A 26,993-nucleotide genomic window follows, 5' to 3' on the forward strand; every position below is an offset into this window, starting at 1 on the left:
TCTGAAAATTTTTGGTCAATAGATCGGCGGTAAGAGATCTATCAGTCCTTATCAGTCCTTATCAAAAAAAACAAGAATACCTGATGATAAGGTTACATGGTCATCAGTCCTTGTCACAAAATACGAGGATACCTGATGATAAGGTTACATGGTCATCAGCCCTTGTTGAAAAATACAAAAAAAAAATATAAATCTGCAAGTACAAAATGCTTACTCCTGTTGAGTCCATTCATTCCACTCCCAGTTCAGTCCCCAAGGGTCGCCTTCCCATCTTTGTTCACTTAATGCATACTCTATGGTTTCCCTTTCCTGGGAATCTACGACCATCCCATTCCTAAGCATTTTTTCCATAATATAAAGCTGATCCTCGGTGAGGCAGTTTATCCAGTTTTTATAGGAGTCGTTTACATCTTCAAATGTTATCCACTCAATATCCCCCTTTTCAAACCGCTTTCCAAGAGCCTGGATTTCCCAGTATATATTCCCAATTGCAGTAGCATAATTTTTCCACCTCTTATATGCCTCTCGACGAACCTCCTGCCACCACACACTATCTACTTTACTTGCTGCAATAAGGTCAGTATCCGGGATCTTTGCGACAATGCGTTCGACTATTTCTACTGGTAATCGGTCCAACATGATGTTATGTTACTTATACTATAGCTATCTTCAATTACTGTATGCCCATTACACATGGATAAAAAATATAAACTAAATTCATACAGGAGCCGCTTATGCAAGAAGTTCTGCTAAGGTTTTCTCAGCCTCATTCATAGTGACAGCTCGCTTTGGGGGACCTGTTGATGGGTCCTTAGTCACATTATAATACAACTCGAAGAGGGCTTCAAGTTTGTCTAGAAGAGCTTGTTTATTCTTGTATGATTCACAAATCTTTGCTATCTTAGCAGTATATGCTGCATTATCTGGGAAGAGTTTTCTGGCCACGAACTTCACATATGATACAGGAGACTTTGCCGTCTGGATTCTCTTGATATACTTCACATGATCCTGGACAAGGTAGCTGGTTTTGCTAAACCCAGATACTAATGCGACTACTATAGTGTCTTTCAATACATGGATAATCTTGAGGACAGTTTCATCAGAGACAATAATGAACTGATTGCATGATGCATCATAAATAACTTCATCACTAATGCTGTCAGTGCTGTTAATAATGCTTGCTAATTCGGTATATGTTGACATGATTCCTTATACTTTTTTGTACTTTGTAATAAATAGGAATCTTCAAATTGACTTTACATTCAAGCAAGAAAAAATATATATACCTACTGTAAACCCAACCGCATTCTTAGCAATCATGTCCAGATAACCTTGTTTGCATTTTTCACATGGCAGTATCCTGCGGTTTCAAACTTGAGAGCTTTTAATGCTTTGGATGCATTTTCTGGACAAGTGATAAGTGTAAGACTACTCGGCTGTTCCTCTAGAATAAATCCATCTGTATGGATGCGTCGTACTTTATCCTTATATGGTTCTAATAACTCTGAAGTCGTTTTCCGTCCATGTGCTAATAAGAATGGAGCGATCCTAGGATACTCACCCTTGAAGGAACTACCTGGATTTGTGAACTGGAATCGCCACTGGTCAGATCCTACTGGTATGATGGAGTCAAGTGTGTGGCCTTCCGGAAACTTGAATGGATCTGTTTGATCTGTGGTGAGTGTCTTGTAATTGCGTTTCCTCTGGCAGAGTGCTCCCCATAATGTATTGAGAACTCTCTTTGCAACACGACCAGCCACGCCACCCTGGTTCTTTATATTGAAGAGAAAGTGAACATACTCACCAAATATTACAGTCCCAGGAATTCTTGCTTCTCTGTCATATATCAAGGCATTTGGCTTTCCATCCTGGATTAACTGTATATCGAGTCCAAGTTTCTTTGCTCGTTGTAAGTCAATGAATGTATAGACTCCCCTCTTATTCTGTCAGAAGAGAATGTCATTACCACTTACCTTAGCATGAAATAATCCATACAAGGCATAACCTCTGTGGTTTACAAAGTCTTTGAGTATTTGAAACTTACCTTGTCAGATTGGAAAGTTTGCATTTGATTGCTAGATACTTGGATACAAACTTGTCACATCGTATTGCCTTCCATTCATTGTCTGCCCAGATAAGACCTCCCATCATTGCATCACTTATCCACTCTGCTTCGACTGGATCAAGAGGATCATTAGCTGGAACTCCTACACTAAACCGTTCGAAAAGCCAGAGAGCAGTTCTCTTATATGACCAGTTGTGGTAAGATAAGTCGATTCCTAGCCGAACTTCTTTGTAGCCTGTAGAAAGGAATCCCGCTCTTCATGGATCCTCTGGTATGTTTCCTCAAGTGTTTCATATATTCCAGTTTTACGATTCTTCTCAATAGGGATGAAGGAGTAACTATCAGAGTTCTTACCTTTCTGAAACTGTCTAACTGTAAGAGACTTAACTGTTTTACCATTGTATATTGTTACTACATTATTAACCCCATCTTCACGATAAATAAAGGGAGACTTTTGTTTTCTATCTAATTTACTAGGGTGGAGTCTTCCGGGATTCAGTGCAAGAGAGTAGTGGCCTTCAGACAGGATGAGAGTTGCACGTCTGTCAGATTTGCTTTTGGAAATTTGAGTAGAATCCCCTACAATATTAAGTGCAAGGCTTCCTGCAAGTTGTTCAACCTTATCCATATATGAGACTGGAACTGGAGCATCACGATTGAGATCTAATGCCTTTTTGATATATTCGGGCTTCTTTATAGTCTCAGGTATTTTAGAGAATATACCATAGATATGCTTCAGGCATTTATACAGGCAATCATTTAGCTCCCCATTGCATCCTCCTGCAACCGGTGGAGCATCTCTCACATAAATTATGAATCGTTCAAAGTAATCAGGATCTGCATCATCCGGTAGTTATGCTTCATTATAATGGTCCAATAGTGAAAAGAGGCTGGCTGGTTGGTTTTCTGATGTCCATCCACCGGGTTTCCAGTTTTCATAGAGGAGCAGGATCTGAAATTTATGAGTTGGATACCGGGATTGGAGTTGCTGTCCAAGTCTTGCTATTGCTCCTCTAGAAAATCTTGCGCCTGAATACTGTAGTTCTTTGATATCTGATCTTGTAGGTAAAGCACGTGCAATTTTTAAATAGGCCATTTGATATAACTATGAATTGTATTCAATTGTAATATAGGTTTTTTATATAAAAAATATAAGATAACTAAGAGGCGCTTATCTTATTAAAAAAAGTCAATCATATCACAGGCCTCATCAATATCCAGCTCGTCTACAAATCCATTAGCGGCCTCCCACTGTCGTTCCATCTCGGTCTTTAGACGCTTCTCTGGGATTTCTCGTGCCTTACCCTTATTCATCTTCATAGTTTCATAACCAGAGGTGGTAGGGATAATCTCGGCATCATGATGCTCCTTATATGCTCTTATTAGATCTGCAAGCTCTTTACGACTGGGTGTTTTAGGTAAGTCCCCATTATATTCTATCCAGTCCTTGAAGCGGTCTACTACCTCCCTAAGGTAGTATTGGTACTTGTCCTCAATATGCGTTATGGGACATTCTTCTACTTCAAACACAAGCATGTCCCAATCATATTCGTCTGATGTGTCTTGGTACTTGGCCCATAATTCCTTACCTGTATTACAGAGATCATTGAAGACCTGGTCCTTTGAATTCTTAACCCATGGCTTACGATCCCATCGGTGTCTTTCATGCCAAGCCCAGTATGCTTGAGTACCTTTCTTTGGTTCAGGATCCCAGTCAACTTCTAGTTCTGTGTCGGGTTCTGGGATAGGTTGCTCTTTGAGAGTCAGTTCTACTACAGGTTCTGTAGAAGATTTGAAATCTGCGAGGGATTCGGATTTTGCAGAAGATTCTGCAGGAGACTCGGGTTATTGCTCAGGAGCTGGGTTCACAGTTGTAAGATCTGAGTCTGATAACAAGTCATCTAAAACGTTGTAATCATTATTAGCTTTAAGTGCAGGTTCCTCATCAGATAGATAATAGTCCGAAAAGCTATCTATAGTTTCATCAGTATCTGACTCTATAGGAGCTGAAGATTCCTCAGGAATAGGATTCTTATTGATGACAGGTGCGGGTTTTACCTTCAAGCAATCAGGCTTAAGTGGTACTGGTGGTGGAGTCTTTTTGGAAACTGGTTGCTTTTCAGTAGGTTTTTCTTCAACAGGTTTCTCAACAACTAGCTCCACTTCCTCTTGATCTACTTGCGATTTACTAGCTGGATTATATATATTTGCCAAGAACTTCACTAAGGCATTTGGATCAGATGCGGGCTTCTCAGGAGTTTCTACATTTATTCCTTCTATGTCTATCTCGTCTGTTTCATGAATCCATTTTTTGGTGAGAAACTTTTTGTAAAGGTCCTCCCTGGATATGCTGTAAACTCGCGGTGTTGCATTACCTATACGTATTTTTCTGCTATTTATACCCAACTCATTTGATAGGATTCTAGAAGCGTTTATCTTTGATAGGGGTGTAATGCAATGAGTTTCACAGTATGAAGTATATACCCTATAAAATTCTTGAACAGGTAGGTCAGTTATATGATTTTTTACTATGTGTGTTGTCCTTGCTAATTGAAATAGGGTGGGTGGCAGCTTGATACGATGCGATCCTGCTTAGATGTTGTCATAGGTGGTGGATTCCCATTGAAGTCTGGGTAGCGTCTGCAATGGCTCTCAAGTAAGCATAGAATGCCTCGCTCTGGCGCCTGGGTATTTCATAGCATCACCGGGATTTCTTAAAGTAGTTGAGGTCCCTTCTTGCGGGATGGTGACACATCCAAGAATACTGTGCGCCTATCATCATTCTCCACTCTGAGAGCATTTTCATTGGTGAGTACAATGGTGGATATAAAGTTTTTGTAATATGTTGGCGTCTTGTATTTTTCATGGATTTCCATTATGTCGCCTGTTACCTTATCCTTCAACGATCGATACAGATTATTCCACTGGCTTTTTTCTGTAGGCATTTCCTCGAGAAGAAGAAGAACCTTACCCTGTAATTGCCCATTGAAACTTCCAAGAATCGTTTAAGAATCGCTGGTCTTATAAACAAGTTGAGTACCCACAGGTCGAACAGATGTCATTGTCGCAAAATTTGCCTGGAATTTTTCTGGCAAATTGAGAATTATCCCGGTAAATTGGGGTAAATTGTGTTACAATTTTGGGATAATGGAGGACTTACAATTTGGCAAATTTTGTCAAAATGGCGGAATTCCTACAGAATTCCTAATTCAAATGTTGAGAAATTTTTCAGTAAATTATCATTAAATTGTGGGAAATTTTAGGCAAATCTTTAGTAATGATATGCAAACGAAGTGCAAATTGTGGTGAATTTAGTTAAATTTTTAGTAATTTTATGCAAACGTAATGTAAATTGAGGTGAATTTTAGGCAAATTTTTAGTAATTTTATGTAAACGTAATGCAAATTGTAGTAAATTTAGTCAAATTTTTAGTAATTTTATGTAAACGTAATACGAATTGTGGTAAATTTAGTCAAATTTTTAGTAATTTTATGTAAACGTAATACGAATTGTGGTAAATTTAGTCAAATTTTTAGTAATTTTATGTAAACGTAATGCAAATTGTAGTAAATTTAGTCAAATTTTTAGTAATGTTATGCAAACATAATGCAAATTGTAGTAAATTTAGTCAAATTTTTAGTAATGTTATGTAAACGTAATGCAAATTGTGGTGAATTATAGTGAATTTTTAGTAATTTTATGCAAACGTAATGCAAATGGTGGTAAATTGTAGTGTATTTTTAGTAATGTTATGTAAATTGTTGAAAATTTAGGCGAATTTTTAGCAATGTTGTGCAAACGTAATGCAAATTGTGGAAAATTGTGGTGAATTTTGCATTTTTTCGGTAAATGTTAGTTAAATCTTTGAATAATTTAGTGAAATTTAGGATAATTTCGGACAATTGAGTGAAAATGTTTTACCGATTTTGGACAATTGAGTGTAAACGGTATAAAATGCAACATTTTCGGAGACAATTTAGTGAAATTTTGCAATAATTTTGGACAATTGTGTGAAATTTAGTAATAATTTTAAACAATTTAGTGTAAACGCTGTGACAATTTAAAACACTGATTTAATAATTTTACATAATTTATTACAATATTATTTATTAACAAATGCACAATTATTATTTAACGATGAGAATCTATATTGATCTATATTCATCAGATATCCGATGATCTATGGATAATCCACACCTCTAATTCATTTATGTATCAAATGTCCAGTGCCGAAGTAAAAGCCGGTGAAAACTTAAAAAAGAAAAAAAAATGAAACATTAATATACGTTTCGTTGAAAAAAATCAAAATAAAAAACATTTCGAAGTTATATACCTTTGAAATGTTAAATTCCATACAAGGACCGCCAAACCTAAAAAAAGAAAAAAACGAAACGTTAATATATGTTTCGTTGAAAAAAATCAAAATAAAAGATATTTCGAAGTATAATATACCTTCAAAATATTGAATTCCAGTATGTCCAAGGAGCCACCGAACCTAAAAAAAGAAAACATTTTGAAGGTATAACAAACATTTCGAAGTATACCTTCGAAATGTTCCCCACTCCATTTCGGTTTTCCCTTTCTCTTTCCCCTTTCTCTTTCCCCTTTCGTCTTCACCTTTCCCTTTCATTTTTCCGTTCCTTTAACCTACAAAAAAAAAAATAAATAAACGAAACTTTAAACAATGTTTCGTTACATAACAAAAATCCAATAATTTCGAAGTTCTAATACCTTCGAAATGTTGAAACGGCATCCTGGAACCTAAAAAATGAAAACTGAAAGTTAGTAAACGTTTCATTGTAAATAAAACAAATAAACTTCAAAGGTTCTTATATTTACCTTCAAAATTCTTCCATACAGAAGGCGACCGGAAAATAAACTACAAAAATAAAGATAAACGAAACGTTAGTAAACGTTTACTAACGTTTCGTTAAACAAAAAAAAAAACAAAATTGATTCGAAGGTAAATATTTACCTTCGAAATCTCGTCCTGGAGGCGAAGCCATGGATCTATAAAAAAAACTGAAACGTTAGTTAACGTTTCGTAGAAAAAATTATTAACAAAAAAAATGAAAATATTACCTTTCACCCAAAAATTTCGTCCGGCGTTCCTACAAAAAGAAAAAGGAAAAGGAAACTTAGAAACGTTTCCTTACAAAAAATTAAAAAATTTTTTTTTTAAAAAAAAGTTTCGAAGCAAAACGCTTCGAAACTTACCTTTCGGTTTCTCGTTTCCCAAAGTCAAACCACCGAAAAATCTATAAAAAAAAAAAGAAAGGAAACGTCAGTATATTTCCTAAAAAGAATTTAGAAAAAAAGTTTCGAGGCGAACACCTCGAAACTTACCATTTCGTTTTCTAAGTCGAGTACGCCAAAAAAACCTACAAAAAAAAAGAATTATTGGAAACGTTAGTAATGTTTCCTAAATTAAAAGATTTTTTTAAAAAAAGTTTTGTTTTTCCAAGTTGAATACGGCGAAAAGACCTATAAAAAAAAGAAGATATAGGAAACGTTAGAAACGTTTCCTAAAAAATAAAAAAAATATTAAAGTTTCGAATCGAACAATTCGAAACTTACCCTTTTGTTTTTCTGAAAGGAAATTTCCGATATTTCTAATTTATGGTAAAAGGGGAAGGGAAGGGAAAAAGAAGAACGAAAATGGAAAGGGGAAAACGAAAGGGAAAAGGACGAAAAGGGAGGAAGAACAAAAGGGGAAAGGGGAAAATGAAACAAAAAGGGAGGGGGAACGAAAAGGAAAGGGGAAATGGAACGAAAAGGGAGGGGGAGAACGAAAGGGAAATGGAACGAAAAGGGAGGGGAGAACGAAAAGGAAAGGGGAAATGGAACGAAAAGGGAGGGGGAGAACGAAAGGGAAAGGGGGAAGGGGAAGGTGAGAGAAACAGGGAAGGTGAAATGGCGAAAGAAGGGGAAGTAAAGGCCGTGAGAAAAAAAAATTAAGCTTTTGCTAAAAAAAGCTTAATTTTTTTTTCGTTATACCGCAGCTAAGCTGCGGTAATTATTAAGTAATATCACGTGATGCACGTGATATAAAATTTATATAAATAGGGGCTTTTTCCCCCGAAATAATTTTTTTTTTATTATAATTTTTTGATAGATGTATATATATACTTATATATATACATATATATATATCAATCTAATAACTTTACGAAAAGCCCCTCCTCTGTAAACAGGTAGAGGCCATAAAGTACCTATAGGGGGAGAGCCATTGCTGCTCCCTCTGCCTGTTTATAGTGACAAAAAGAGGGAGTCTTCAGTAGTAAGGTTTCGTATATATAAATTAAACAACACATCGTGTTGATACATTGTTAATATTAACAATGTGAATTTAATGTTAAATAATGCGTTAGAATATAAATATTATAAATTTAATAATGTCTGTAATTTTACAAATAAATAAAAAATTATCTAATGTAATTAAGTGTAATGCTACGTTATCCTGTGTAATTGTAGTATTTTTTTTGTGTTTTTTAGTGCAATTCCGCGTTTTTTAGTGCAATTCCGCATTTTCTAGCATAATGTTACATTTTCCAGTATAACGCGAAATTTTCTAAAAAATATGATAATTGTGGTACTTTTTAGTGTAATGCTACATCGTCTAGTGTAATTGCGGTATTTTTTAGTGTAATGCTACATAATCTAGTATATTGCTACATTTTTTAGTGTAATGTGGAATTTTCCAAAAAATGTGATAATTGTGATGCTTTTTAGTGTAATTTGGTGAAATGCTACATTTTCCAGTGTAATGCCATATTATTGAGCATTTTCAAAAAAAAAATGTAACATTTTAACATTCTGACGAAAATGAAACATTTGACCAAAAAAACATAAAATTTGCTGAAAATATGCAACATTTGACAAAAAATATAGAATTTTCATAAAAAAATGCACCATTTGCCAGAAAATTGGAATATTTGACAAAATTTGATTTTAATTGACAATGTTACAACAATTTTATGAAATGTTGTTACAATGATATCACATTGAAGATAAAATGTGGCATTTTCGTAAAAATGCACCATTTGCAAGAAAATTGGAACATTTGACAAAAAAAAAGCAAAATTTAATTTTAATTGACAATGTTATAACAATTTTATGAAATGTTATTACATTTGAAATAAAATGTGGAATTTTCATAAAAATGCACCATTTGCAAGAAAATTGGAACATTTGACAAAAAAAAAGCAAAATTTGATTTTAATGACAATGTTATAACAATGTTATGAAATGTTACGAAATGTTACATTTGAGATATAATGTAGCATTTTCCCAAATTTTCATAAAATTTGCTAAATCGGACAATGTTGTAACAATGCTATTCCAAAAAATTGCTCAGCGTAATGCAGCATTTTCCACAATTTCCCACCATTTTCCAGAAAAATGTGGAATTTGCATTTTTTGAATTTTGGACAATGGTGCCCCTTCGACCTGTGACCTAAGACACTACGTTAAATGAAATCTGTTATAATATTCTTACCCCAACCCTGCCCAGATTTCAGGTAGAGAATTAAATACATTTTCCTTCCAGCTGCCACACCGGCCAACCACTTTATGATATACTCAGTAAGATTCTAATCGCCTGAACACCAGATATCCTGAATGTGGGAGAAGATAAATTTAACCGCGAGGTGGGTTGTAGATTCAAAAGTGGATATCGGACGCAGGATATGGAGGAATCCTGGGAAGATATTGAGATAAAGTTGGCCACCTAGTTTAAAGATACGGGATTTTTGAGGGTCACAGGTAGCTACACATACAGTACTATATTTAATCATAAACCATTTGTTGATATTAAATTCAACCTTTTGTAAAGGACCCTGTTCAGATTGTGTGTAAAAGACTTTGGTAATTGGACGGATAAGTTTATTAATATTTTTATCAGGGATGTGCTCGAGGTTTTTGATTTCTGACTGCCACATGAAGACTCCATGCGGGTTGGAGCAGGGGATAAAGTAACTGCAAAGATAACCTTTAGCTTGATTGAGATCCCTCATATTCTTTGCAGCGTTAATGAGCCATTTAAGCTCATTAATACTAAAAGCCTTCTTCTGTTCACTGAACTTGGGGATAACTTGAGCTTGAGTGCTAGTTTGGGCAGTCATTTTTTGTTCTATCAAATCGAGTACTAATTTATAGTTACCTAATCTTCAATTGCCGAATATATTTTTTCCAAAGATCTGCACTCCTACCAGGTTACCCTCCTGTAGTCCTGTGGTCCTGCGGTTCTGCGGTCCTCTGGTTATATCTGGTTATCTTCTAGGGGTAAAAAAAAACTATAAACCACGAACCTTTACGACTGCTCTAAATCTTCCCTTCCCCTTTTTCAATCCACATATATCTAGTGAAATCCACACCGCTCAACAGCCCACCTTACCATACAATGCTCTTTTCTAGCTTCCGATAACTCTTTACAAGCCTTTTGATATGCCTTCCAATTAAGCTCATGAAGTTCACGATTTCTAATACCCTCCTCCTCAAATGATTGACCAAGATCATCTCCCGCTTTTTCCTTCTTTTCTACTGCCCTGTCGTATGCCTCCTCGGCTTTCTCATGTCGCTTACACAACTCGGCTTTACAACAGTTGTACCAGAGTCTGTTTATCTTGAGATGCTTTCCGAATTCTTTGACTAGAAGGTTTCTGACCATCTCTCTTACTATATCTGGGTCGTTGAGGGGCGATGCCCGCATTTGGATCCATTTATGGATTCCATAGATGACTATAAGATCAAGACCAAGGTCTTCGGCAAGAGAAGTGGCTGCGTGTAAGTTCATCATTGTATGTTACTTATGGTATACCCATTGTTCAATTACTTATTTTTTCTGATGGGGGCTGAGACGGAGTTAGTCTTACTGGCTCTATAGACCTTGGGGGCTTACGGGGCTTACCTTGCTTAACTAACCTAGTTTGCTATCTCACTGCTTCCAACAGATTATTAGACGGAATCCTGACTTGTTCCAGATGTTCCGGATGTGGCGGATCTGGAGGGGTAAAAATAAAACTTTTTCTGGGGGGGATGTCCTCTCATATTTTTTCTGAAACATCTGCCACATCTGCCACATCCGGGACAACCCTCTCATTATATCCGTTTTTGCTTCCTTTTCTATTATTTTCTAGTTATTTGGTATATATATTTGTTCCAGATGTTGTCCCAGATTGTGGCGGATATATGGGGATTCCTGAGCCCCGTAGGGGCCATATAGGTACTGCGACGGGTCGTAGACCCGAAGGTGAGTGGTGCTTGCACCTCCCACATCCAGCCCAACGACAACTACTCCAGGATATCGTGAAGTGAAATAAAAGTGATGTTGTTTTTGGACGTTAAGTAATTTTTTGTACCTTTGAAAGTAGTTTTTAAAATTATAATATTGAAACCCTTTTCTATTTATATAACGCTGGGAAGTATTAAGATGGACTGTAGTAGAACGATTGATAATAAAAACTATGTCATCTATAGTATTTACTTTGCTTTTCCGATAAAGAACTTTAATTAGGCCAAAACAGCTATCACAAATAAATTTGGTATGTCCAGGTATCATAAAATTCAACTCAATTTCTTCGTATAACCCACAATCAATTAACCATGAATAAAAAAATAAAGAATAATTATTTTTATTTTGACCAACACAATTATCACATGTGATAACCAATTTTTTTTCCCCACGATTATACTTTAGAATTGCATGCCAAACTAAACTTAATGTACAGTTTACGCCTTTCCCCTGTTTACCATCATCAGGCATTTCAGCTTTGTCAATTATATAATTGGTCTGTTCTGTATGTGGAAAGTTCTCAGTATTACAAACTCCAAATAAATGTACTTTTCGAGGACTTTTGAAGAATATGGATCCTATTTGTTGAGGTGAATAAGAAATTTGTACGTTTTGGACCCAATCATACGCAATATGAATGCTACCTTCAAAAGACTTAAATAATATTTGAGATCCAGTTGTATTTGGATTGCATTTACCATCTTCAACTGCACGTTTAATATTATTATTATAGTAATCACGTTCTTGTTTTGCACGATTTAGGTGAGTCAAATATTTTTCTGTAACTGCCAATTTCTTCTCATGCATCGGGAAATTTTTTAAGATGCAGAACTGCGGAGATCTGTAAAATTAGCAGATCTCTGCATTTTTTTTGTGAATTTATGCGGAAGTCTGCGATTTTGCAGATTTTCACTTTTTATTTTTTACAAAGTTATGCAATAATCTGCAATTTTGCATATTTCCGATTTTTTATGTATGCATTTCTGCGGAAAGTCTGCGATTTTGCAGATTTCTGCTTTTTTTTATGTAAAATTTATGCGGAAGTCTGCAATTTTGCAGATTTTTGCTTTTTTTTCATTAAAATATCAGTTCGATCTGCAATTTTATCATTGATTTAATATTTAAACTTTAATTAACTCTAACTTGATTTAATACCTAAATGATTTTTTCTACAATACTCTTTAAAAAAAAAAACTTTACAAAACTTTAAAAAAATAATTTTTTCTACAACACTTATTACTAAAGAAAAAAACTTTGTGAAATAATTTTTCTATAACACCTTTTAGGAAATAATCTGTTAAAGATTCCAAAGAAAAAATATTTCTATTATTTTTTAAGCTTCGAAACTTATCAGAGAAATTTTTTTTTTTTAAAAAAAAATTTATTTGCAAGGTTCGGAGTCTTTAAGGCAAATTCGTCCAACATTCAGCACATAATCTGCAACATGCAGGGAAATCAGTACTAAAAAAGGAGTCGTATTCCTTTTTTTTCTTTGAAAAAAAAAAAAATTTTTTTTAATGAACGTCAGTTAACGTTCAGTTTGTAAGCCAAGAACATAATAGAGCTTATTGTCAATTTTAATTTGGAGGTATATCACCTCCGAAACTTTAATTATTTTTAGAGAAAAAAAATTTTTTTATATTATATAGGTTCCAGATGGAACCTATCGATGATTTAGTTTGGAATTCGGAGGTATGCTTACCTCCAAAATTTAATTTATTTTTTAAAAAAAAAATAATTTTTTTATATTATATAGGTTCTGGATGGAACCTATCGATGATTTTAGTTGGAATTCGGAGGTATGCTTACCTCTGAAATTTAATTTATTTTTTTTAAAAAAAATAATTTTTTTTATATATTATATAGGTTCGGATAGAACCTATCAAAGATATTGGAATTCGGAGGTATGCTTACTTCCAAATCTTAATTAATTTTTTTAATATTATATAGGTTCCAGATAGAACCTATCAAAGATATTGGAATTCGGAGGTATATTAACTTCCGAATCTTAATTTATTTTTTTAAAAAAAATTTTTTTTTATTATATTATATAGGTTCCGGATGGAACCTATCAAAGATATTGGAATTCAGAGGTATGCTTACCTCCGAATCTTAATTTATTTTTTTAAAAAAAAAATAATTTTTTTTATATATTATATAGGTTCTGGATAGAACCCATCAAAGATATTGGAATTCGGAGGTATACTTACCTCCGAAATTTAATTTATTTTTTAAAAAAAAAAACAATTTTTTTTTATATTATATAGGTTCCGGATGGAACCTATCAAAGATATTGGAATTCAGAGGTATGCTTACCTCCGAATCTTAATTTATTTTTTAAAAAAAATAATTTTTTTTATATATTATATAGGTTCCGGATGGAACCCATCAAAGATATTGGAATTCGGAGGTATGCTTACCTCCGAATCTTAATTTATTTTTTAAAAAAAAAAATAATTTTTTTTATATATTACATAGGTTCCGAATGGAACCTATCAAAGTTATTGGAATTCGGAGGTATGCTTACCTCCGAATCTTAATTTATTTTTTTTAAAAAAAAACAATTTTTTTTTATATTATATAGGTTCCGGATGGAACCTATCAAAGATATTGGAATTCGGAGGTATGCTTACCTCCAAATCTTAATTTATTTTTTTAAAAAAAAAATAATTTTTTTTTATATTATATAGGTTCCGGATAAAACCTATCGATGATTTTGAAATTCGGAGGTATATTAACTTCCAAATCTTTAATTTTATTTAACGAACGTCACTAACGTTCGTTTTCATATTTTTAGGTCCTGGATGCTGAAGATCAGCTCCGGACTCTTATTTTGAAGGTAAAAATCTTCGAAATATTTTTTTTTTATATTTTAACTTTAACGAACGTTAGTTACGTTCGTTTTTGTATTTTATATGTCCTGACGCCAAAAAATAGCTCCAGACTTTACTTTGAAAGTAAAACCTTTGAAAAAAAAAATATTTTGTTTTATTAACTTTATTGACGAACGTTAACTAACGTTTCGTCTTATTTTTTTTAGATAAAGGAAGCCGAAACTGAGTTCCGGGCTCCTATATTGAAGGTGAAACAAACCTTTGAAAAAAAAAATTAATTTTTTTTAAAATTAATTTATATTGACGAACGTTAACTAACGTTTCGTCTTTTTTTTTAGTTAAAGGAAGCCGAAAGACAAACCGGACTTCCATATCGAAGGTAAAACCTTCAAAAAATATATATATATATATTTTTTAACTTTATTGACGAACGTTAACACCGTTCGTATTTCCTTTTTTTTAGGTAAAGGAATCCGAAAACGAGTTCTGGGCTCCTATATCGAAGGTAAATTTAACCTTCGAATTTTTTTTTCTTTTTATTTAAACGAACGTTCACTAACGTTCGTTATTCTTTTTTTAGGTAAAGGAAGTCGAAAGAACTTCCATATCAAAGGTAAAATCTTCGATTTTTTTTATTATTTTATTTAATGAACGTTACTAATTCTAACGTTCATTTTTTTACTTTTCATAGGTACAATTGTACAAGAAACTGAAAGGCAGGTTCCGGTCTCCTGTTTCAAAGGTAAGGCTTCGAAATTTCATTTTACTTTTTTTCTTTTATTTTAGCGAAACGTTTACTAACGTTTCAGCTTTCTTTTTTGTAGGCCCATGGCTTTCTGGAGCTTCATTTCGAAGGTTATATCCTTTATATCCTTCAAAAATATATTTTTTTTATTAGTTTTTTTTTTACAAACGTTAACTAACGTTCGTTTTCATTTTTGTAGGTCCAAGACGCCGAAGGTACGTGTCTCGTACTTGATTTCGAAGGTAAATAACTTTCAAAAAAAAAGGGTGTCTTTTTTTTTAACGAACGTTCACTAACGTTCATTTTTCTCTTCTTTATAGGTCCAGGATGCCGAAGGACTTTAATTTCGAAGGTAAACTTCAATTTTATTTTTTATTTTTTATTCTTTTTTTGTTTATTTTAACGAAACGTTATTAACGTTTCGATTTTTTTTAGGTTTCCGGCTCTCCCGAACTCTCCTGGACTGAATTTCAAAGGTATTTTTTTGAAATTCTTTTATTTCTTTATTTTATTTTATTTTTGTAAAAGAACGTTAACGTTCTTTATTCTTTTTTTTAGATTTTCGGCTCTCTGGTTCCAGCCTGAACGGAATTTTCAACATGGTTAGTTTCGTAATGAACTTTTCGTTACGAAACACATTTTTTATTTTATTTTATTTAAACAAAACGTTACTAACGTTTCGATTTCTTTTTCTTTTTCTGGTAGCCACCTGGATTGGACGGAATTTCGAAGGTGAAATTCAAAATTATTTTATTTTTATTTTTTATTTGAACGAAACGTAGATTAACGTTTCAATTTTTACTTTTTGCAGGTTTACGGCTTCTGGATGGAATTTTGAAGGTAAAATTCCTTCAAATTCTTTTATGTTTTTTTTTATTTAGCGAAACATTTTCTAACGTTTCGTTTTTTTTTGGTAGGTCATCATCATTCGAAAAAGAATTTTGAAGGTAAAACTTCAAAATTCTTCATTTTTTTTTTGTTGTTTTTAATTTGCGAAACACTTACTAACGTTTCAGTTGGTTTTTTTTTGTAGGATTTTTGTTCTCTGGCTCCTGGACGAAAGAATTTCAAAGGTAAACTTCAAAATTCTTATTTTTTTGTTACTTTAATTTACGAAACGTTTACTAACGTTTCAGTTGTTTTTTTTGCAGGGTTTTGGTTCTCCGGCTCCTGGACGAAAGAATTTTGAAGGTAAACCTTTAAAATTCTTTTTTATTTTTTATTTTATTTTTCTTTAACGAACATTCTACTAACGTTCATTTTTCCTTTATTTTTTAGGTTCCGGCTCCATTTGAAAGAACTTCGAAGGTATAACACTTCAAAGTTTCTTTTTTTTAATTTTCTTTAACGAACGTTTTACTAACGTTCGTTTTCTTTTATTTTTTAGGTCCTATCTCTCATTTGAAAGAACTTTGAAGGTAATGACACTTCAAAGTTCTTTTTTTTTAATTTTCTTTAACGAACATTTACTAACGTTCATTTTTCTTCTATTTTTAGGTTCCGGACTTCCATTTGGAAGAACTTCGAAGGTAATAATACTTTGAAGTTATTTTTTTTATTTTTCTTTAACGAACGTTTTACTAATGTTCATTTTCTTTATTTTTTAGATCCTGGAATTTCATGTCAAACATTTCGAAAGTAATAACTTCGAAATTTGTAACAAATATCTCTGATTTTCTATTTTGTTTTTTGTTTGTTGGAATCAAACCAACTGGAACAATGTTCCAAACCATTAACAACATGTAAATGTGCAGTAAAAAGATGATGAATAGCAATGACTAGTAATAGATTTCAATTGTATTTGTAAACTTGTTAATATATAATAAAAAAGTAATTTTGATTATATAAATAAATTAGTAATTAATGCAATAAATTAATTTGTATTATTGTGACGCAGATTTTTACTGAAAAAAATTGCTGAGATATTTCGAAGGTTTTTTATTTAAAAATCTGCGCAGAACTTTGTTATTTATAAAATCTGCGCAGTTTTTTATTGGATTTTTCCTCTAATGTTTTGCGCCAGAGTATAAGATCTGCGCAGATATAATTTCTGAAAATCTGCGCAGATCTGCTCCCCAAAAAATTTCCCGATGTGTTCTGTAGCATACTGAATATTTAATTTCATCAATTCACAGGTTTCACATAAATCAGACTTTGAAGACATAAACTGAAGCGATGGTATCAGAAGTTTCCAGATTTTACGAAAAGTTGATTCAGCTATAACACGTATTTCTTCTCCATATTCATTTTCATAAGCTTGAATATAATCACGGTATACTGATGCATAGCTATAACTTATTGGTAGAAATACAACCGGCATAGATATTTTGCTAAATTTCCGCCCAGGTGAAGGTAAACCATGTATATCAGAATAATTCTTTAAAAAATTGTAAATTTCACATGACATAATTTATTTCAACACGATTCATATTTTTTGGACCTCTACCAGTGTTACCATGTATACGTTCTTCAAGGCCATATTCTCGAAAATGCTTTATTAAATTATCTAAATGTGTATGACCAATCCCAACAAGATTTTCATATGTGATACGACAAATTGGAAGACTGTTATTAAAACAATATTTGAAACGACAATTTTTCCTATTATTGGTATTTTGAAAAGTCATAAGCTGTCCTTTAACAACTACGTCTCGTATATTTTTGTCTAAACTTTCAAATTCTAACCGATGCGCAAGAAACTGTTCATAACCAATTTTTTCAAAACACTTAACTTGACATGAGCATTTTCCTTTATCAAAAAACTCCTTTACTTTTAATTTCAACTCATCATAAATTTTATCTTCAATATAATTATCATAATTTTCTGTAAATTCGAAGTCATTTAAACGCATTTCTTCAAAATTTTCTTTAAGATTTTCAATATTGTTATAGTCATTATTAGAAGCAACTTCAATTTCTCCATCTAATGTACTTTTTTCGTTATCAGAATCTGAATTTTCGATAAAATAAGTATTTTCCAGGTCCATTAAAGCGGCTGATATATTTTCATTTGCACCATCTTTATTAAAATAAATTCCATACTCCATATTATTTAATGGGAATAATACGCAAAAATACGATAGTTTTTAAAATAAAATACAACGACAATAAGTTAAATTTTATGCCCTTTTTACTATTTTATTATACTTCAAAAACCTTATTTTCTAAAAGGCTAGACCTTTGGGCATATGACTATCACAAAATCTCGAAATCACGTGATCGGTCATAACCCCGGGTTTTGCTGCGCAGGTCCCCATATATTAAAAAACACTGCAATCATATTTAGCACATGCTTTAGATTAACCATATAAATAAGTCATTTGAATTGCGTAACTCTACTCCTATTCATTGCCAATATTACACAAGACCAAAAAAGGAAATTTTATTTCTGGCAAAAAACTGAAATTTTGGATTACACAGAATTCTATAAAAGGAAATTTATAGTTACGCAAATTTCCAAAAAAGGAAATTTTATCTTCTGTTACTTTTCAGAGAAATTAAAAAATTGTATTGCTCAAATTTTCAAAAAAGGAAATTCTTTGCAGATCTTTTAATTCTGGCTGGAATTATGCCATTTTAATACATATTAACTGTTGTCGTAGATAACGGGTGAACACTAGTTGTCTTTTTACAATCACTAGATACCAAGAAATTTAGCAAAATGTTAAATGGTGCAGTAAACATAAATCAAAAAATATTATAATGCTGATGTTAAATATTTTGTTGAATAACTCATCGGCCAGTGATTGTAAAATGATAAAACTACCACCATTCGATTCATCTCAGTAAGACGATTCTAACAAATTATGATATATCTTTGTATGATTATTAGATACCAAGTTATTTAATATATTCTTTATATAACTGTGATTATAAACAGTTCTTTTTAATATAAGATTTTTGAGGATAGGTGTGATAGTGACTATAGATAGATTGTGACTATATAGGATATATTTTAATAATAAAGTGTTTTGAACATTCAACTGGTGTGACTATATAGTAGAATGTAACTATAATGGAAGTGACTATAAAAGAAGTTGACTGTAGTATATTTAGAATAAATTAATAATGATTTGTAAAATACTTTTAAAAATATTTTTAAAAAATGCATATTAGATTTTTAAAATATTTTGAATTTTTGTCTATTTAATTGGTGATCTGCGAGTCAAGTAGTGAAAACGATAATAAAATTTGACGGAAATTTATTAATTAAAAGCTGCATTTCTGAATGTGGTGTTGTTCATGAATTTCTCTAGCCAAATGTTTAAATAACGCCATTTTGCTTTAATGAAATAGTTTTCCACAGTTTTCCCACCAATCTCATGCAAAAAAAACCATAATGTAACATTAGAAAAAAGTCCAATTTCTAAGAGATCTGAGATTTGAAAGACAAAAACTAGTTTTATCATACCATATCACTTGTATAATGAGTGTGAAAAAGTTTTGAATTTGTCGGTTTAGAAGTTATTACAGCATAGTTTACTAATAAAATATATCAAAAATAAAGCAATATGCATGAAAGTTTAGTGAAATATAAAAATATTTCCATAATTTGTACTTTTAAAACCTTAGTTTACCTAATAACATAGTAAATGCCGCGTGCTTTCAAGGTAAACTTCGTCAAAAAAAAGTTTTACACTTTGTAGCTTTGAAAAATAAAAGTGTGACATTTACTTTATTGTTTGTGTTATTTTTAGTAAACTATGCTTTATAGTTTTTGTTACATCGAAATCATTAAAGTCGGCGTATTACGACAAATTAGTATATGATTTGCGTCAAATTTTATATGTAATTTCTCTAGTTGACTCGCGGATCGTCAATTAAGTATAAAATAAGTATATATTTTTGCATTAAATTTATTATTATATTTAAAAATAAAATTAGTAATTACTTTACAGAAACCTTGAAAATTTGAGCGATATTAAATTAATATAGAAACAATATACAATTCATATCACACCGATATTGATTGTTGTAACGATATTGTTATGATATTGATTTGATATTATCACTGTATCATTAAAATTTAACACAAAGATATCATGATGTTGTTTATTTAAAGAATTATCTGATTGACATCACTTTAATATTATTACAATAATGATAATTTTTTAAAAAATTAAAATTTATTTATGATATCAATTTGAGATCATTACTGCATTTTCACAATTATTGTGAAGATATCATAACGATATCTATTTATAAGGATTATTAAATTAACATTGTTTTAACATTATTACGATGACAATAATTTTATTTAAAAATTAAAGCCTATTTATGATATTGATTTGACATTATTACTGCATTTTCACAATTATTGTAAAGATATCACAACGATATCTATTTAAAGGATTATCTAATTGACATTGTTTTAACACCATTGCGATGACAATAATTTTATCTATTTTATCTAAAAATTAAAGCTTATTTATGATATTAATTTGACATTATTACTGCATTTTCACAATTATTATAAAAATATCATAGCGATATTTGTTTAGATATTATTTTGATATCATATATCTTTATTAATAAAACAAATCAATTACAATAAAATAATATAAAAATAGTTGCACAGTGAGAAGTCAAAACTAAAATTACTCTATTGACATGACTTTACTAAAAATGGCTATTTTTTTGAAATACTTTTATAATATTCTTATTATACTTCTGTAATACTGACATTATTTTGTAATGATTGAAATTGTTTTTATGTATTTTGCAATTAATTACAATATTATATCACAAGGGCTTAATAAAAGTATTACAAATCATAATTTCAAAATAATTTAAACATTACGTTGCAATAATATTTGTAATGGATTTATTATTAATAATACTAGAAAATAGAAACCGTTAGGTCTGGAACGAAAAAATTTTGTTAATTAATTTACTTTTGTAGCATTGCGAATTTAAGGTTAGATAAGAAATGTAGTAATCATAAATTCATAAATATCAAATGTAATAATTGAATGTATATGTTAATAAAATTTTTTATTATTTGTAAAATGAATATACTATTATCACATGTTAATTATTAACAACAATTGAAAATAAATTCGTAAAGCATAAATGGTCACTAATATTTATTCTAAATATAGTAATCTGGCATGATGATTATCATATGCGATGATCGATTAACAAAAGTAAAATACAAGCCACTATGGAGTTTCTCTATAGCATGCATAATGGATAATAAATTCATAAGCCGTGACGCACTTCGAAAACATAAAGCTAGAGAAAATAAAACATCTAGTCAATGTGAAATACGTCTTGCAAAGTAACGTAAAATTATGCAGTAAAAAAAGGCAAGAGAAAATACAAATGCTGAAAAGAGAAAGGCGCATGGCTCACGTAACAAAGAATAAAAATGCGTAAAGTTAGCAATGGAAATGGACGAACAATGTGAAAAACGCCTTAGCTACCACTGTGAACAAAGAAAATACCTGAAAAACATTCAAAATATAACGACCTAAGACTTGAATTCGCAACAACAAAATCTGCAGCAAAAGTTTCAAGATAATGGCACAGATGGTGTAGAAGATAACAGTGCAGAAAATAATGCAGAAAATGGTGCAGACACATACTGATGCCGGTGTATTTAGTGAATTCAAGCGAGATCTTCTAAAGAAATTTTGTAACAAAGTTAATAAATTTAAACATTCACTCTGCACAATGTGCAATGAAAGTTTTTCATCTATTGTAATTATAGGGGGAATGCTAACATTGCCATAAAGAGAAGTAGCCAAAAAAATTTTCAAAAGATAACAATATGGATTCAGACGAAGAACCTGATGAACTTCGTGATCTCACAGAAGTTAAGGAAATGTTGGTTGTATGAGTATTTTCTGTGATGTCAGTTTATAGACTTCGTAGAGGTTAGCATAGATATTGAGGAAACGTTATCAACTTTCCTCAAGATGTCCAAAAATTTGCTTCAAAGCTTTCTAGATATCTATCTTTATTAGATGTGCTTGTTATATGTCATCAATCTGCGAGCAATGCGGAAGCGTTTAGGGATTTCAAAGTTCATTGTGGTAAGGTCACTCAAGCGTTAGTCTAGTTAAAATAAAATAATCATTACTACGCTGACGTAATCATCAATCATAAAATTCTCCAGTTTTTGCCAATTAATGGCACAATTAATGACCAACTTTAAGATATTAATGATGATGTTGTGACGAAAATGAGGATGACATTATTACACGTATCTTCGTTCCACTTCCACCATCAGCCAATCGGAAAGATACTGCTATTAAAAATATACTCAATTGAAAACAAAATGAAAATCATCCTATAATGTGGCCACAAATAAATGAAAATCCTGTTAATGAATTCCAAATGCCAGGTTATATAGTATGCGCATTCCTAACCTTATATCTGACTGGAAGTGCAGACCTTTGCGCAGAACGCATTAAAGATATAAAGCCTGCCAAGTATTTCAGGTACCTTCTTTAATACAAGAATAGAAGATTTGCGTGTCATGCTCATTGGCAGTATTTTGCATTGAATTTCCAGATGTGTTAGCGGGCACTACAAGAAGGAAAGGTATACATTAAGCAAAATATTACTGATGCGCAAATTACCATTACAGATATTCAAAAAGAATTACCCAAGGCGATAACTATATGGCCAATAGAATCATGCGATTTGGACATATGGGCTGATTTGTCTACTCTGCATTAAAAAGAGTTATTGAATTGATTTGCACAATTTTCGTTACTCAAAATTGTTTTGTAATACCAAAAAATCATCTGATTGATGATCACTTGACTAAATAATAAGTTGAACAAAAATTTACATTTGCGAAACTTAAATTATTAAATGTAAAAGAGGTGTGTTTCACTAATAAAAAACCCATTTCTCATATACTGTATATGGAATTTTTAACATATATTATTAAAAAGTAAGTATATTTTAATAAAATATAAAGTAAAATAAAAATTTATATAGTCTTAGTAGCTATAAATGTTTATAAAAGTATAATAAAAATATCATATAAAAGACTAATGGTATCATAATAGATATTTTCAAACAATAAAAATAGTTATTTTATGTCAGAATTTGTATTACCATCTTTAGACGCAAATATATCAAGATTCACTGATCTGTTTTCTATAATTTTAGACTCGTTGGAAAGCCCTTGTTCTGGACTTTATAGGCGAAAAAAGAGCTCGCCGATTGAATCATTAGATCCAGAGATATTTACGTTTAAAGTTGAGGTACAAACTTTTAACATGCTTAAATGCAAATATCTTGGGATCCACTGATCCGTTTTTTATAAATTTAGGCTCTTCGGAAAGCCCTTGATCTGGTCTATATGAGCGAAAAAAGAGCTTGCCGATTGGATCATTAGATCTGGAGATATTTACGTTTAAAGTTGAGATACAAATTTTTAATATATATAGTAAGTGCTAAGAATTATATTAATTTAAAAGAAATATTTACCAACTTATAGTATAATAACATTAAATAAAAGTTTTTTAATACTCACCCCCAATTTACTGTATATTATATAGTATTTTGTATGATAAAAATGTAATAAAATCAATATTTTAATTAAAGGTAGACAAATCAGCCCATATGCTAAAAAATACAATATCGTGATTTGAATTTTATTCTCAAAATATCAGATTAACTATTAAAAATAGATGTTTATAATACAGTTTATAAGTAGTAATTTATTAATAGACTATAAATATTATTTATGAATCTGATTTTTATTAAATTTTAATAAATTATAAAGAATAATTAAAAATATATACTAATGCCATTTTTGTCTAGTACCTCTTTTGCCTTAGATTGCTTATGTAAAGCAGCTTGTCTCAAATAATGAATACCTTTTTCCTTATCCTTTTTAATACCCAGTTTACCAGAGAAATATACATCACCAAGATTATAAAGAGCCGTAGCATTATTATTATCAGCCGCTAGTTGTAAATATTTCATAAATTTACTACTATCAATACTTTTATTTTCCTTATCAATCAAGCAAAAAGCATATCGTAATTGAGCATCAGCATTGCCAGCATCTGCTGCTTTTCTAAATAATTCCATAGCCTTTTGTTTGTTCTTTTCAACATGTTTTCCTTCCAAATAATAATAACCTTGCCAATATATTGCCAATATATCTCCAACATTTGCATTTGCTTCAAAGCATTCCCAAGCTTTCTTATAATCTTTTTCTTTATGAGCTCGTAAACCTTCCTTAACTGGAATTAATGGTACAACAGTTTCCAGTATTTCTTTTGCTTTGGCTTGCTTTTGTAAAGCAGCTTGTCTCAAATAATAAATACCTTTTTCCTTATCCTTTTTAATACCCAATTTACCAGAAAAATACACATCACCAAGATTATAAAGAGCTGTAGCATTATTATTATCAGCCGCCAGTTGTAAATATTTCATAAATTTATTAATATCAATATTTTTATTTTCCTTATCAATCAAGCAAAAAGCATATCGTAATTGAGCATAAGTATTGCCAGCATCTGCTGCCTTTCTAAATGATTCCATGGCCTTTTGCTTGTTCTTATCAATATATTTTCCTTCCAAATAATAATACCCTTGCCAATACATTGCTATTATATCTCCAACATTTGCATTTGTTTCAAAGCATTCCCAAGCTTTCTTATAATTGTCTTCTAAATGAGCTTGTAAGCCTTCCCTAACTGGAATTAATGGTATGACAATTGGTGGAGTCAGTTCATTTTGATCTTCAGAATCTGAAAGAAATGAACCAACTAATTCTTCATCTCCTGTAGTACTATTGATAGTATTTTCTTTTTCTTTTAATGGGCGCATTAATGGAGAACCTTTGTTTGATAATACATTTTTCTCATATGACTCCTGTAACTTGTTAAAGAGAAGTTGGATCCCTGGACGTAATGATGGATCTTGTTGCCAAGCAAGTTTAATAATTTCACCAAATTCTCTTTGAATTGGATGAGGACTTAATCCGAAATTCAATGTCTCCCTTTTACCTTTTAGAACATGTTTTTGTATATCTAACATACTCATACCTTCGTATGGTATTTTTTGAAAAGCAAGTTCCCAAAGAAGCATTCCAAAACTAAAAATTTCACATTGAATGGTATATCTGGCCTCTTCCATTTTTTTAGGCTTTTTATCCCAATCTGCTATAATATGACCTAATTTTTCCGGTGCTAACCAATGTATCAGTGCATTTATATTATCAATTGGAATAGGGTAAGCATCAAATTCACGGGCAAATTTGAAATTGGTAAGTTTAGGTTGTATGTTCTCATTAATTAATACGCTTTCACATCGAATATCATGATGAAAAATCCTTACTATAAAGTGAAATGACAAAATTAACAAGTTAGTGATCGTACCGAAATTGGACATACCATTTTACTAGTGAATAAAAATTATCATACCTGACTGCAAAAAAGCTAAACCACGACAAATATCTCTTGCAATAGAAATCTTTGCCTCCCAATCAATCTTATAATTTTTATAAACATTTTTTAAAGTTCCAAGCTCTGCCCATTCATAAACCATTACTTTTTCTGTAGAAATTTCCGATAGTCCATGAAATTTAATAATATATGGGCAAGCAGCCAATTTTTCCAAGATAGCAAGGTGCTTTTTAGTTTTTTGAATATTGTATACAGAAATAGGTCTACAAGCAACTTCCAATGCATTATAAATTTTTTTTTGAATTTTTACTCTGCTACCTTGACGTGGTCGTACATATCTTGGAGGATCTTGGAGTTCTGAAGCTTTAATATCTTTGGCTGTAACTGAGTCTTGTTCATTTACTTGTTTATTAAGTAAGGGAATAGTATCAATTACTCTATTAAGCGAAATGAATTTGATCGCTTTATCTCTGTCTTCATCGAGTTTTTCATTCATTTCCATAAGCCGTTTATTTTGTTCTATAACATTTTCAACTATTATTTTAACTTCATTGTTTTGGATTTCCAATTTGTTCATGATTGTTTCGGTATTATCAACTGTAACTGTGATACCACCTTCAATTTTATGTAAAAACTATATAAGTATATGAAAAAAAATTTTTTTTTTATATCATTAAATTAATAATTGGTCAAAAGAATTCAAATTAGGAAATTTGGAAATTATATGTTTACGTACCTTATTCATTTCAATCATATCATCATGTAAAATTGCTAAATCCTTATCCAATTGATCTTGTGTAGCGATAGAAATTGCTAAATTTAAATCATTAAAGTAATTATTAAATTCTTTAATATTCTCTTCAAACCTTTCTCTAATATCTGCACTCGAAACAAATTTTTTAAATTTAGGTAATTGAGAAATATCTTCAAATAATTTCTTAATTTGTTTTAGACAATTTGTAAATCTTACAAAAGTTTGATAATAATTTTGATCCTTAAAATTTTTAAGATTCTCTTCTTTTTGTCTCATCAATGCTTTAATAGAAAATTCAGCAGCTTCAACTCGATTGACTAATGCACTACAGGTTTTTTTATTATATTGAACATTATCATATGCTTCTACAATTTCTTCTGTTAAAGTACCCACAAGTCCCACAAGAGGTAGGAAAGGAGTAACAGCTTCGGCTATATCTCCTGCGGTTTTAAAGAATGCTTGAGCAGTACTGCCGCTTGGAAGATTGTTTTTTAAAACATCGACCATTCCAGCTGCTCCGCCAACTTCAACAGCAATTTCCCCCATTTTGCTCAAGCCATCAGAGTGTTCCGATAATTTTTCCGTTGGTTTCTTCGGTGTTTTTCCCGAGCTTTCTGAACTTTCCGAGCGTTTTTTAAACATATTAAGTATAAGATTATTTTTAATACAAATTCCTTATTTTACAAAAAAAAATTCAACAAATTTATACACTCCTGCAGTATAAAAAAAAATTTCGAAATTTTTTTTTAAAAATTTGGGCTTTTTTTGAGAAAAAAACAATTGTAAATAAGTAATGTACAACAAATAAATTTTTACGAATTCGGTTTAATATAGATGATCCCAGTTTAATCAGAATTATGGTTGGTCAGAAATTCAATCTTTGACACTTTGCCCTACATTAATTTTATAACGCGTCGGGCAATC

At 31.3% G+C, this 26,993-nt stretch overlaps 12 protein-coding genes across 12 annotated transcripts; 3 read left to right on the top strand and 9 right to left on the bottom strand.

The window, feature by feature from the left end:
• Nucleotides 1-210: 210 nt before the first annotated feature.
• Nucleotides 211-639, bottom strand: OCT59_019709 (uncharacterized protein; the record flags this gene model as incomplete). The annotated part of the gene is made up of 1 exon (XM_066143731.1): nt 211-639. The coding sequence occupies one exon, from the start codon at nt 637-639 to the stop codon at nt 211-213; it is 429 nt and encodes a 142-aa protein (XP_066005454.1).
• Nucleotides 640-732: 93 nt separating this feature from the next.
• OCT59_019710 (uncharacterized protein) lies at nt 733-1,203 on the bottom strand (the record flags this gene model as incomplete). The annotated part of the gene is made up of 1 exon (XM_025330731.2): nt 733-1,203. The coding sequence occupies one exon, from the start codon at nt 1,201-1,203 to the stop codon at nt 733-735; it is 471 nt and encodes a 156-aa protein (XP_025170012.2).
• Nucleotides 1,204-1,316: 113 nt separating this feature from the next.
• On the bottom strand, nt 1,317-3,161 carry OCT59_019711 (uncharacterized protein; the record flags this gene model as incomplete). Its single annotated transcript, XM_066143732.1, has 4 exons — nt 1,317-1,943; nt 2,092-2,212; nt 2,290-2,902; nt 2,987-3,161. The coding sequence occupies 4 exons, from the start codon at nt 3,159-3,161 to the stop codon at nt 1,317-1,319; spliced, it is 1,536 nt and encodes a 511-aa protein (XP_066005455.1).
• Nucleotides 3,162-3,244: 83 nt separating this feature from the next.
• Nucleotides 3,245-5,010, bottom strand: OCT59_019712 (uncharacterized protein; the record flags this gene model as incomplete). Its single annotated transcript, XM_066143733.1, has 3 exons — nt 3,245-3,904; nt 3,974-4,636; nt 4,957-5,010. The coding sequence occupies 3 exons, from the start codon at nt 5,008-5,010 to the stop codon at nt 3,245-3,247; spliced, it is 1,377 nt and encodes a 458-aa protein (XP_066005456.1).
• A 1,263-nt stretch (nt 5,011-6,273) lies between these two features.
• Nucleotides 6,274-7,414, bottom strand: OCT59_019713 (uncharacterized protein; the record flags this gene model as incomplete). Its single annotated transcript, XM_066143734.1, has 9 exons — nt 6,274-6,316; nt 6,399-6,435; nt 6,518-6,560; nt 6,762-6,826; nt 6,905-6,944; nt 7,041-7,075; nt 7,148-7,176; nt 7,283-7,323; nt 7,412-7,414. The coding sequence occupies 9 exons, from the start codon at nt 7,412-7,414 to the stop codon at nt 6,274-6,276; spliced, it is 336 nt and encodes a 111-aa protein (XP_066005457.1).
• A 309-nt stretch (nt 7,415-7,723) lies between these two features.
• On the top strand, nt 7,724-8,023 carry OCT59_019714 (uncharacterized protein; the record flags this gene model as incomplete). The annotated part of the gene is made up of 1 exon (XM_066143735.1): nt 7,724-8,023. One exon carries the CDS (start codon nt 7,724-7,726, stop codon nt 8,021-8,023), a length of 300 nt encoding a protein of 99 aa, XP_066005458.1.
• A 1,634-nt stretch (nt 8,024-9,657) lies between these two features.
• On the bottom strand, nt 9,658-10,188 carry OCT59_019715 (uncharacterized protein; the record flags this gene model as incomplete). Its single annotated transcript, XM_066143736.1, has 1 exon — nt 9,658-10,188. One exon carries the CDS (start codon nt 10,186-10,188, stop codon nt 9,658-9,660), a length of 531 nt encoding a protein of 176 aa, XP_066005459.1.
• Nucleotides 10,189-10,424: 236 nt separating this feature from the next.
• Nucleotides 10,425-10,862, bottom strand: OCT59_019716 (uncharacterized protein; the record flags this gene model as incomplete). The annotated part of the gene is made up of 1 exon (XM_066143737.1): nt 10,425-10,862. The coding sequence occupies one exon, from the start codon at nt 10,860-10,862 to the stop codon at nt 10,425-10,427; it is 438 nt and encodes a 145-aa protein (XP_066005460.1).
• A 2,258-nt stretch (nt 10,863-13,120) lies between these two features.
• On the top strand, nt 13,121-15,543 carry OCT59_019717 (uncharacterized protein; the record flags this gene model as incomplete). Its single annotated transcript, XM_066143738.1, has 17 exons — nt 13,121-13,156; nt 13,308-13,346; nt 13,412-13,450; nt 13,519-13,557; nt 13,625-13,663; nt 13,729-13,767; nt 13,836-13,874; nt 13,942-13,980; nt 14,155-14,196; nt 14,398-14,439; nt 14,655-14,696; nt 14,772-14,804; nt 14,883-14,933; nt 15,136-15,151; nt 15,257-15,288; nt 15,372-15,412; nt 15,495-15,543. 17 exons carry the CDS (start codon nt 13,121-13,123, stop codon nt 15,541-15,543), a joined length of 657 nt encoding a protein of 218 aa, XP_066005461.1.
• Nucleotides 15,544-17,332: 1,789 nt separating this feature from the next.
• OCT59_019718 (uncharacterized protein) lies at nt 17,333-17,983 on the bottom strand (the record flags this gene model as incomplete). Its single annotated transcript, XM_025311900.1, has 1 exon — nt 17,333-17,983. One exon carries the CDS (start codon nt 17,981-17,983, stop codon nt 17,333-17,335), a length of 651 nt encoding a protein of 216 aa, XP_025167260.1.
• A 5,007-nt stretch (nt 17,984-22,990) lies between these two features.
• Nucleotides 22,991-23,292, top strand: OCT59_019719 (uncharacterized protein; the record flags this gene model as incomplete). Its single annotated transcript, XM_066143739.1, has 2 exons — nt 22,991-23,158; nt 23,227-23,292. 2 exons carry the CDS (start codon nt 22,991-22,993, stop codon nt 23,290-23,292), a joined length of 234 nt encoding a protein of 77 aa, XP_066005462.1.
• A 351-nt stretch (nt 23,293-23,643) lies between these two features.
• On the bottom strand, nt 23,644-26,846 carry OCT59_019720 (uncharacterized protein). Its single transcript, XM_066143740.1, has 3 exons — nt 26,052-26,846; nt 25,334-25,949; nt 23,644-25,246 (listed from the first exon to the last, which is right to left on the bottom strand). The coding sequence occupies exons 1-3, from the start codon at nt 26,709-26,711 to the stop codon at nt 23,688-23,690; spliced, it is 2,835 nt and encodes a 944-aa protein (XP_066005463.1). The 5' UTR covers nt 26,712-26,846; the 3' UTR covers nt 23,644-23,687.
• Between the last annotated feature and the right edge of the window lie 147 nt (nt 26,847-26,993).

The sequence above is a fragment of the Rhizophagus irregularis genome, chromosome 29 (assembly GCF_026210795.1).
Source record: "Rhizophagus irregularis chromosome 29, complete sequence".
Classification (NCBI taxonomy): Eukaryota; Fungi; Glomeromycota; class Glomeromycetes; order Glomerales; family Glomeraceae; genus Rhizophagus; species Rhizophagus irregularis.

Excerpts from the sequence above, each read along its gene's own strand:
- OCT59_019720 (XM_066143740.1), bottom strand. The coding sequence starts at position 26,711 with ATGTTTAAAAAACGCTCGGAAAGTTCAGAAAGCTCGGGAAAAACACCG. Across the intron at positions 25,950-26,051 it reads ATATGATTGAAATGAATAAG|TTTTTACATAAAATTGAAGG; the intron begins GTACGTAAACAT and ends ATACTTATATAG. Across the intron at positions 25,247-25,333 it reads TTTAGCTTTTTTGCAGTCAG|TAAGGATTTTTCATCATGAT; the intron begins GTATGATAATTT and ends TTCACTTTATAG.